The sequence below is a fragment of the Monopterus albus genome, unplaced genomic scaffold (assembly GCF_001952655.1).
Source record: "Monopterus albus unplaced genomic scaffold, M_albus_1.0 scaffold27.1, whole genome shotgun sequence".
In the NCBI taxonomy this organism is placed as follows: Eukaryota; Metazoa; Chordata; class Actinopteri; order Synbranchiformes; family Synbranchidae; genus Monopterus; species Monopterus albus.
The window spans coordinates 806,418-818,549 of NW_018127907.1; the positions used below are offsets into that span (position 1 = coordinate 806,418).

A 12,132-nucleotide genomic window follows, 5' to 3' on the forward strand; every position below is an offset into this window, starting at 1 on the left:
CACTCTATGTGCACGCCATCCGCCAAATAGCCAATAAGAGATTTAATTCATATTAAGCCCTGAAACTGGAGAAGAGTTGCACATCTTCAGGAAGAAAAAATATGGATATATATTTTTAAAAAGTTTATGCGTGCGTTTCTGTTGTGTCTTCTCTGTGCAGAGGAAAGGATGCTCGTGTCTGGGACGTGATTGGCTGTTTCTGCAGCCTCCCGGCTTGTGGCTATAAATCCTCGCTTTGCCCTTCGGTAGCTCAGAGCGCAGACGGAGCAGGGAGTGGTGGCTCCTGACGCACGGCCGGACACACCGATAACTTTCACTGCTGGAACTCACTAACAAATCGTAATTATCCAAGAAACGTCAAACCGGTGAGCGCAACACTGCTGGGAGACCATGGCCTTGACTGCACTGCACTGTAAGTCCAGGATATTTAAGCTTAAAATGACAATGTCATGATCTCGGTTTAGTGGAATTCCTGTAGTAAAGCAGTGGTTTGACTCTGTGCATCAGTATCCTCGACCGCAGCTATCTCTCTACTTTAATAACTGTCTTTTCGTGCGTCTTAGAGTTTTCAGTAATTGCGAGTTTGCGTGTCAAATGTGTTGTTGAGTGTTTTGGACTGAATGGCCTCAAATATGCTGGTGCTGCGCTCTCAGGGCGCTACATTGCTGCCCTCAATATGTTCAGCTTTATCCTATGGATCTTTTCGTGACGGAGACAATACACTGCAAGGAACTGGCAGAAAACTATATTTGACACTTAGACAAAGAATATAAAATGGGCCTATACATTTTAACTGGCACAGCCATGTATTTTTGTGCAGTGGAGCTGAAACCCCGCTGATATTTTTCAGTTTGAGTTGTCCACCTTTATCCTCTCCCATCTTATTGTGACGTTCTGATTTTACTTGCATGGAGCATTCCTGTTCGGAGTATAAGGTGTTCCTGTTATTCCAAACTAGACAAAATAAAAGGAACACCTTGCAACACAACATCATAAAGCTACAAGCTCAGAGGTAACCACAGAACTGAACCAATGGCTCTGTGACATTGGTTTATCACAAACATTGAACCCTTCACAGAGACAGGATTTCTTACAGATTTATGCATGTGACACATACTAGAACAAATGAAAAAATATGACAAGTGTCAGGAAATCAATGTGGTTTTCAATTAAGATAATAATGTAGTTTTAGTGTGAGTATAAAATTATCCATCCAGCTCTGTTTTATATATATATAGCTTTTTCTTTTGATTATGTTAATGTCTTATGGGGTGGGGTTGTTTGTTTTTAATCTGGCTATACAATGAATTTTCCCTTTTGGAGACAGTAAAGTTGAGTTTCGGTGAGTTGGGTTGAGTTAACAGATTTGTTATTTGTTGTCAGTTTATTTTAAATATTAAGGGATGTACACAAAATTGCATCTATTTGGAAATAAAGTGAAATACCTGAAGTCTATTTCTCAGTTTGTCCAAATTAAAGACAGTTAAAGCTACACATTGTCTCCTGCATTGAGCTACTGGTTTGATTCCTGGCTTCTCCACTTCACATGTTGAAGTGTCCTTGAGCAAGATACTGAAACTCAAGTTGCTCCCACTGACTGACCCACTGGTGTGTGATGTGTGTGTACTAGGGAGTGTGAATGGGCAAATAGTGTGAAAGCACTTTGAGTATGGTGGAATGCATAGAAAAGCACAATACAAGTATAAGACCATGTGCCCTTGTCTGTTACTGTCTCTTCAGGTTGACCCCTGTCGTCTCAGCAGCAGCTTTCACTCTTTTCCCTCCCCCTTGCCCCTCCCCTGTCTTTGTGTTTCCTTGTTCCTCCTATTGTTCTTCTAAATGGTACAGTAGATCAAACTGTCAGTCTTGGCTCTTTCAGTACCAGTTTGTTCCTGCATTTCGGTGGGGTTTTTTTTGCACTTTTTGGCAGTTTTACTGCACCACTTGCCAGTTTTCCACCTCTTTCTTATTAAGATTGGCAACCTGAGCTAAAGGTCAGAGGCAAAATGTATTAGATTAAGAGGCTCAACCCAATTAAAACCCAGCTTTCCAGTTAGATCAGAGACTCCTGCTCTAACATGGCCTAATGAGGACAACACAGTGGGGTTATTAAGTTGTTAGAGGGGCTCTGTGTAGACAATGGCCAAATTTTTCCAGACTGATTTCTTGTGATATGTGAGTTCATCCATGTGATTTTGTATCTTTGTATGAACAGAATGAACTTCTGTGTTTTTCAGCCAGCTGCAGCTGTGGAGGTGTTTGAAACAGTGTACTCCTAAAAAAATGTGTGCGTGTATGTTTGGTGTAAATGTAAGCATAATCTTAGCTGTGATCATAAACAAGCTAAAGTCCACAGCCCTTTGCCTGTTCATACCATGTTGTTTACATGTCCACTCAGAAACACAGAGTTTGTGTGTATGTGAGAGAGAGACCAAGAGAGAGAGACTTTGCACCCTGGTAGCATGTCTCTACAGATATTGCTGCCTTTGTCAATCAGGCCATTTATCATGAGAGAAGCCCCAGGGCTTTCTGGAGGCTACACATGATTCTTGAGAGGGTCAGAGCCCAACTAGGGTCCTCTGTGAGACAAAGACATTTCTCTGCTGTGCACACAAAAGCACACAGAAAAACTGTTCCTCAGCTGACCTACAGCTGTGTTTCCAAAAATTTGGGGCGTTGTTTAAATAAAAATGAAACGACTTTTTTTTAACCCCTTTTATCCTATACTCATTTGGTAACAATACAAATATAAGATATTACATTTTCCAAATTTTCAAATACATTGTAACATAGGCTGAATGAAGCCGGAGACAGAATTGGCCTTTTTGTGCACAACCGTACAATCCCATGGTGCCGCCTTTTATTATTAACACACACACACAACTATTTACAGTCGCAAGAAAAAAGTAATGGCACTGTTTGCAATTTTCTGGTTTTCTCCATAAGTTGGTCATGAAATGTGATCTGATCTTCACCAAAGTCACAAATATCAACAAGCACATAGTATTGTCTTGCTATAAAGACTTTAGCCTTTATAGCAAGACAATACCAAATCACAGTCTGTACATTTCAACAGCATTGCTCCTTAAAAAGAGTCCAGGTGCTAAACTGGCCTGAGCAGCTGAAACTCTTATCAAGCAAGCATGGGAAAACATTTTGTTTTCAAAACTAAATCAATTTATCTTCCCATTCCCCAAACACATACAGCTGTTAACAGAACGCTTGATGCAACAGAGTGGTAAACATACCCACTGTCTCAGTGTTTTTGAAAAGCCTTGTTGAAATCAGTTTAGAATGAGCATGCATATATTGTTCAAATAATTAAATTTCTCAGCAGCAGCATGTGATACACTGTCTTTGTACTATTTTCAATTAAATATGTCTTTAATGATTTGCAAGTCATTGCATTCAGTTTTTATTCACATTTTACACAGCATCCAAACTGTTTTGGAAATAAGGTGTAAGCTTATCATGACTCAGTTTTTCTGTTTAATGTTTTTGCACCTTCCCCGTCCTTTATTATATACTACTTTTACATTATACGAGCATGTTTTCACTAATGACATATATTGTGCTGTTAATGCTGCCACGCTAATTAATGTATCCAAAACTGAAAGGATTTTAACACCTGATAATTCAGGAACAATTTGCTTCCTGAAGAGGTTTAAGCTCAATCTGTTTAAATTTACAGTGCCTTGCGAAAGTATTTGGCCCCCTTGAACTTTGCGACCTTTTGCCACATTTCAGGTTTCAAACATAAAGATATAAAACTGTAATTTTTTGTGAAGAATCAACAACAAGTGGGACACAATCATGAAGTGGAACGAAATTTATTGGATATTTCAAACTTTTTTAACAAATAAAAAACTGAAAAATTGGGCGTGCAAAATTATTCAGCCCCCTTAAGTTAATACTTGGTAGCGCCACCTTTTGCTGCGATTACAGCTGTAAGTCGCTTGGGGTATGTCTCTATCAGTTTTGCACATCGAGAGACTGAAATTTTTGCCCATTCCTCCTTGCAAAACAGCTCAAGCTCAGTGAGGTTGGATGGAGAGCATTTGTGAACAGCAGTTTTCAGTTCTTTCCACAGATTCTCAATTGGATTCAGGTCTGGACTTTGACTTGGCCATTCTAACACCTGGATATGTTTATTTGTGAACCATTCCATTGTAGATTTTGCTTTATGTTTTGGATCATTGTCTTGTTGGAAGACAAATCTCCATCCCAGTCTCAGGTCTTTTGCAGACTCCATCAGGTTTCCTTCCAGAATGGTCCTGTATTTGGCTCCATCCATCTTCCCATCAATTTTAACCACCTTCCCTGTCCCTGCTGAAGAAAAGCAGGCCCAAACCATGATGCTGCCACCACCATGTTTGACAGTGGGGATGGTGTGTTCACATAACGTTTTGCATTGTTGCCAAAAAGGTCGATTTTGGTTTCATCTGACCAGAGCACCTTCTTCCACATGTTTGGGGTGTCTCCCAGGTGGCTTGTGGCAAACTTTAAACGACACTTTTTATGGATATCTTTAAGAAATGGCTTTCTTCTTGCCACTCTTCCATAAAGGCCAGATTTGTGCAGTATACGACTGATTGTTGTCCTATGGACAGAGTCTCCCACCTCAGCTGTAGATCTCTGCAGTTCATCCAGAGTGATCATGGGCCTCTTGGCTGCATCTCTGATCAGTCTTCTCCTTGGATGAGCTGAAAGTTTAGAGGGACGGCCAGGTCTTGGTAGATTTGCAGTGGTCTGATACTCCTTCCATTTCAATATTATCGCTTGCACAGTGCTCCTTGGGATGTTTAAAGCTTGGGAAATCTTTTTGTATCCAAATCCGGCTTTAAACTTCTCCACAACAGTATCTCGGACCTGCCTGGTGTGTTCCTTGTTCTTCATGATGCTCTCTGCGCTTTAAACGGACCTCTGAGACTATCACAGTGCAGGTGCATTTATACGGAGACTTGATTACACACAGGTGGAAATTTCGTTCCACTTCATGATTGTGTCCCACTTGTTGTTGATTCTTCACAAAAAATTACAGTTTTATATCTTTATGTTTGAAGCCTGAAATGTGGCAAAAGGTCGCAAAGTTCAAGGGGGCCGAATACTTTCGCAAGGCACTGTAAATTGTTTTATCGGTTTTTGAATATTTACATGAGCATTGCCTGTCAAAGAGTCTTTAGTCAAAGAAGTCTTTAGCCATGCTAGCAGCTCTGTGTGGCTGTACCTAGGCACAGTGGTGCTTTGAGCTAAATGCTAACACATTGTAGGTTAGTGCATTAGCATGCTAACATTTGTTGATTAGCAGTAAACACCAACTACAGATCAGGCCGATGGAAATGTCATTCATTTTATAAGTACAGTATCTGGTCACAGACCAAAGTATTGGAGAAATAGAAATTTTGACCTGATGCTGGCACAAGAAGTCATTTACAATTCATACCAAGGGTGATATTAATGTCTGTATGAAATTTTATGGCAATTTATCCAACAGCCCAATGATAGTGGTAGATAAAAAGTCAAGGGATCATAAAAGTCAGTAGAATTTATCATCTAGGGACTATGAATGTGTGTACAAAAATGTATGCCAGTGCATTTGCTGAGAAATTTCACAGGATAAGTGATAGTTTTGATCTGCAGATGACACTAAAGAAGAAGTCATGGGATCTCCAGATTGCTTTGGATTCATATTCTGGGCACCCTGGATATCTGTACAAAATGTTATGACATTCAATGCAATAGCTGTTGTGCTCTTTCACTAATGATAAGAAATGTCCACCTCATGGTGATTCCAAAGTCAGGAGGTCACCAAAGCCAGTAGGATTCATAATCTGGGAATCATAAATAGCTGTACAAAATTTTCTCTGAATTCATTTAATAGTTGCTGGGATGCTTGAATCTTTCACCTCAGCATGTGTCTTGGAAAGCCCATAGCTTTGTTTTGCCAAACAAGCTTTTTTTGTGTGTGTATATGTGTGTAACATGATGTTTCATCTACTTTCTCTGCAGGACAAAGAAGCTTGGACTCAGACCCACGCTGCAAGACCTGGAGCAAGGCCCCATGTGGGAATATGCATGTGAGTGTGTGAATGCCATTGAGTCTGGACTGCTGTGTGTGTACCTTCGAGTGAGCAAAACATTTTTCTGTGTGAGTGTGAGGCCCGTGCAAGGATGAGGGCTCTGGCCGTTCTGCTGTGTCTCCTGATTGGGGAGGTCGGAGCCTCTCGGGTTGTCCGCAACTCCCAGGGCGAGCTTGAAGCTTCAGAACCCCCTAAGGCCAATGCTTCCATCCCGTTTACGCCCCCACAGCCAGGCCAGCCGCAGGGCTCCATGCCCACGATGTGTATAAAGCGCTTGGAGATCAAACAGGCTTTCAAGTACGTGAACACTGTCGTGTCCTGCCTGATTTTTGTGGTGGGGATCATTGGCAACTCAACACTGCTCAGGATCATATACAAGAACAAGTGTATGAGAAATGGCCCGAATGTCCTGATTGGCAGCCTGGCACTGGGCGACCTGCTTTATATCACCATCACCCTCCCCATCACTGTGTATAAGGTAACTGCATTTGTCCTTTTTGTTTGTCTGTTTACATTCATTTCTAGGGTGTTTGCCTGTTTGTTGAATGTGACTGATCTGTGACAGGTCTGTAGTTCAAAAACTCAGCTTTATGAATGATAACGTTTCATAATGGTGGTACAGTGCCTTGCGAAAGTATTCGGCCCCCTTGAACTTTGCGACCTTTTGCCACATTTCAGGCTTCAAACATAAAGATATAAAACTGTAATTTTTTGTGAAGAATCAACAACAAGTGGGACACAATCATGAAGTAGAACGAAATTTATTGGATATTTCAAACTTTTCTAACAAATAAAAAACTGAAAAATTGGCCGTGCAAAATTATTCAGCCCCCTTAAGTTAATACTTTGTAGCGCCACCTTTTGCTGCGATTACAGCTGTAAGTCACTTGGGGTATGTCTCTATCAGTTTTGCACATCAAGAGACTGAAATTTTTGCCCATTCCGCCTTGCAAAACAGCTCGAGCTCAGTGAGGTTGGATAGAGAGCGTTTGTGAACAGCAGTTTTCAGTTCTTCCCACAGATTCTCGATTGGATTCAGGTCTGGACTTTGACTTGGCCATTCTAACACCTGGATATGTTTATTTGTGAACCATTCCAATGTAGATTTTGCTTTATGTTTTGGATCATTGTCTTGTTGGAAGACAAATCTCCATCCCAGTCTCAGGTCTTTTGCAGACACCATCAGGTTTCCTTCCAGAATGGTCCTGTATTTGGCTCCATCCATCTTCCCATCAATTTTAACCATCTTCCCTGTCCCTGCTGAAGAAAAGCAGGCCCAAACCAGGATGCTGCCACCACCATGTTTGACAGTGGGGATGGTGTGTTCAGGGTGATGAGCTGTGTTGCTTTTACGCCAAACATAACATTTTGCATTGTTGCCAAAAAGTTCGATTTTGGTTTCATCTGACCAGAGCACCTTCTTCCACATGTTTGGTGTGTCTCCCAGGTGGCTTGTGGCAAACTTTAAACGACACTTTTTATGGATATCTTTAAGAAATGGCTTTCTTCTTGCCACTCTTCCATAAAGGCCAGATTTGTGCAGTATACGACTGATTGTTGTCCTATGGACAGAGTCTCCCACCTCAGCTGTAGATCTCTGCAGTTCATCCAGAGTGATCATGGGCCTCTTGGCTGCATCTCTGATCAGTCTTCTCCTTGTATGAGCTGAAAGTTTAGAGGGACGGCCAGGTCTTGGTAGATTTGCAGTGGTCTGATACTCCTTCCATTTCAATATTATCGCTTGCACAGTGCTCCTTGGGATGTTTAAAGCTTGGGAAATCTTTTTGTATCCAAATCCGGCTTTAAACTTAAGCCAACAGATCAACTGAATGTCTGTTTTTGTTCAGTGTAAAATGTTAAGATGTGGCATTTGCATGACATAAAAGCACAATCCAACAATTCAGGCATTTAATACAAAATGCAAAATCATGACTTTAAATTAATTTAGTTTATTAGGCTACAGACCCTGTGCATAATTTAATATGACTTTAATCTAAACCCGAGACCATTTCCTGGATGCCACTTTTGTACCAGATCATGGTTGCCTCCTCACCTCACCTCATTACTGGCCCTGAAATGCAACCGTCCTAACTGTTTTTGGAATGTGTTGCAGGCATCAGGATTGAAGTGAGTGATTATTGAGAACAAAGACTAAAATTGAGGTATCACATCAAATAATGTGCTGCTGTATTGTTTTCAGTGTAATACAGGACACAGATGATTTACATATCGCAATTTTCAATTTAAATTTTGATTTTACATACCGTCCCAACCTTTTCAGATTTGGGGCTATAATATTATATAACTGAAGTAACTAAATAACCAGTTATTTCAGACAAATGTCAGCATGTGTGTCAATGCTGTTCTTACAAATCCCAGATAGGAAAACAACGGGGAACACCAGAATCCTTGTGAAAACTTTGCAAATGGGTTTTATAAGCAAATTTGCTCTTAAGAACTTTTGGTGAATGTGGCCCATTGTCCAGTTGTTGAACCGGGAGAAGGCAGCATGGCTGTTGGTTTGGGCTTTAGCTGCTGAGGTACTGTAACAGTACCTTTAAATGAATCTCACAGTTCTGTCGATGTGTTTACTTACATGCCACTGACTTTTTCCTGCAGCTAATAGCTATGGACTGGCCATTTGGCGTGTACATCTGTAAGCTGATACCATTCATTCAGAAAGCGTCAGTGGGAATCACCGTCCTCAGCCTGTGTGCCCTCAGTATTGACCGGTGAGTACACCTACACTCCTCACACACAGGACAAACATTAGTGCTGAAAGTAGCTAGTGCACATGTCTGTGTTTGTATGTTGTGTGTGTAGCTACCATGCGGTGATATCATGGAGCAGGGTGAAGGGGATTGGGATCCCACTGTGGAAAGCAGTGGAGGTAACTCTGATCTGGCTGGTTGCTGTGGTGCTGGCAGTCCCAGAGGCAGTGGCCTTCAACATGTTTGAACTGTCATACAGGGGCGACAAGCTACGGGTCTGCATGCTGCATCCAGAGCAGACCACCAGCTTTATGACGGTAGGGCATGAGAAGATCTGCAGAATTAGCAGTGATGGCAAAATTACTCAGATTCTTTACGGAAGTATAAGTAACAACATTACAATTTAAAAACGTTACAAGTATGAATAATGGGGTTTGTTAGTTTTATTATTGGTAATTTATTACAAGTATGTACAAGTATGCTGATGATTCATCCAGCTGTTTGTCTATAATCCTGCAAACCAACACACACACACACACACACACACACACACACACACACAGACGAGCGGAACCAAAAACATAACCTCCTTGGCGGAGGTAAAAATGTATAAACTACTGACCTTTGACCACCAAAATCTAATTAGTTCATCCTTACGTCCAAATGGACATTTGTGCCTAATTTCAAGTTGTTCCCTCAAGGAGTTCCTGAGATATTGTATTTACAAGAATGGGACGGGTGTACAACCTGAAAACATAATGCCTCTGGCCATGGCTATTTCCAGCAGTTATAAAAAAAAAAAATCATTGTGACACTATACAAGGGCATTATTCAAAAAGTACCAATACAATTTAAAGATTCAAACTGGCTCTGGCTTTTACCAATAGTGCTAAAATATATCTTATATCAATCTTGAAACTTGATGAGCATTTAGTTTTATGAGTAACGTATATTTCATTGTCTGTATTATCATAGATGGTTTTTGTCTATAGGAAATCCTATATCTTAGTTTCACGTAACATTTCCAAAAGTGGTCAAAAGTTTTAGGGCAAGAGTTATGAAAAGCATGCATATTTCAACTTTAAATCTTTGTACAATGTTTGTTCTGGCAGGATAATTCTGTGAATATATTTGTGGGTGAAAAAAAACAGTAACAGAGTTTATAATATAAAAGTGTTTTGGTATAGTGAAGCCTCAAGACCACCTCCCAGTATAATTTAGTCTAAGTGTGCACTTGTTGTTTCTTTTCCCAGTTCTACCAGGAAGTTAAAGACTGGTGGCTGTTTGGTTTCTACTTCTGCTTCCCACTGGCCTGCACAGGATTCTTCTACACACTCATGTCCTGTGAGATGCTCAGTCAAAAAAAAGGCATGCGCATTGCGCTCAATGACCACATGAAACAGGTATTCATGCAGAGGTCTGGTGTGTAACCGTGAACTGTAAGACTTGCCGGTACTCAGCAGTAGCTATGAATTTTTGTCTTTGTGTGTTTGGTGTAGCGGAGGGAAGTAGCAAAGACGGTGTTCTGCCTGGTGCTAATTTTTGCTCTCTGCTGGCTCCCCCTTCATCTGAGCCGTATTCTGAAGAAAACAATCGATGACCAAAGTGACCCCACCCGTTGTGAACTGCTGAGGTAGGCTTGCAGACACAGAAGGGGATGCATATACAGTACACTGCTGACTTCATGAAAACCCATTGTTCTCTGTTGTGTGACTTCCTGTAATCTTTACTATAAATGTTGCCCTCTCCCCTGCCAGCTTCCTGTTAGTGATGGATTACATTGGCATCAACATGGCCTCCTTAAACTCCTGCATTAACCCAATTGCCCTTTACTTTGTCAGCCAGAAGTTTAAAAACTGTTTCCAGGTAGGAGAAAACACAATGGTGCTAAAAATAATGGTATCACTACAAAGCAAAGTCAACAAACTGAAACTGTGTGTTCTTGTGTTGTAGTCTTGCCTGTGCTGCTGGTGCTACAAAACATCTCCCCTTGACAAGCAAGGTTCAGGAGGACGCTGGAAAGTCTCTTGTCATGGGAATGGACTAGACCGTTCTAGCTCCCGCTCCAGTCAGAAATACACAAGCTCTTCATAAAAACACACACACAGGCGCTCCTCACATATCTCTTCTGCCAAATCCCCATCAGCTCCCATTTTGGAGAAACAGCATCGTAATTGCCAACAGACCAGTGATCAGATCCAAGTGAAGAGGAAAGAATGGAACGAGCTAGAAGTCACTTCTAGAGGACTCGCAGCAGACTGAAAGAATCATTCTACCCTGATGAATGAAACCAAGACTTCATAAATCTGCAGATGCGCCAACACTGAGGCTTGTATAGCGGACTGAAAGTCTCGCAGTGGGGTCATTGTGGTAATTACATTTATAGAGGACGTTCATTCAAACCATACTGTATGTAAATCTATCTAGTGTTACTTACATTCAGATTGCAGACTTGTGATTATATTTAGCCTCAGTGCTTCACATACAGTGGGTACAGAAAATAATCAGACCCCCTTAAATTTTTCACTCTTTGTTATATTGCAGCCATATGCTAAAATCATTTAAGTTCATTTTTTTCCTCATTAATGTACACACGGGACAGCACGGTGGCGCAGTGGTTAGCACCGTTGCCTCACAGCGAGAAGGTTCTGGGTTCGGGCCCCACCCGGGACCTTTCTGTGTGGAGTTTGCATGTTCTCCCCGTGCTTGCGTGGGTTCTCTCCGGGTACTCCAGCTTCCTCCCACAGTCCAAAGACATGCAGCTTAGGTTGATTGGTGTCTCTAAATTGCCCATAGGAGTGCGTGTGTGTGGTTGTTCGTCTCTGTGTTAGCCCTGCGATGGATTGGTGACCTGACCAGGGTGTACCCAGCCTTCACCTAATTGCCGGCTGGGATTGGCTCCAGTGGCCCCGTTCAGGGATTAAGCGGTAGAAAATGAATGTACACACAGCACCCCATATTGACAGAAAAACACAGAATTTTTTACATTTTTGCAGATTTATTAAAAAAGAAAAACTGAAATATCACATGGTCATAAGTATTCAGACCCTTTGCTGTGACACTCATATATTTAACTTAGGTGCTGTCCATTTCTTCTGATCATCCCAGAGATGGTTCTACACCTTCATTTGAGTCCAGCTGTGTTTGATTATACTGATTGGACGTGATTAGGAAAAGCCACACACCTGTCTATATAAGACCCTACAGCTCACAGTGCATGTCAGAGCAAATGAGAATCATGAAGTCAAAGGAACTGCCTGAAGAGCTCAGAGACAGAATTGTGGCAAAGCACAGATCTGGCCAAGGTTACAAAAAAAATGTCTGCTGCACTTAAGGTTCCT

General features: G+C 41.4%; 1 protein-coding gene across 1 annotated transcript; it reads left to right on the forward strand.

The window, feature by feature from the left end:
• The first annotated feature begins 241 nt into the window (after window positions 1-241).
• LOC109957472 (endothelin B receptor-like) lies at window positions 242-11,296 on the forward strand. Its single transcript, XM_020595362.1, has 8 exons — window positions 242-412; window positions 6,010-6,558; window positions 8,700-8,812; window positions 8,904-9,108; window positions 10,045-10,194; window positions 10,291-10,424; window positions 10,549-10,657; window positions 10,745-11,296. Exons 2-8 carry the CDS (start codon window positions 6,172-6,174, stop codon window positions 10,883-10,885), a joined length of 1,239 nt encoding a protein of 412 aa, XP_020451018.1. The 5' UTR covers window positions 242-412; window positions 6,010-6,171; the 3' UTR covers window positions 10,886-11,296.
• Window positions 11,297-12,132: the final 836 nt, after the last annotated feature.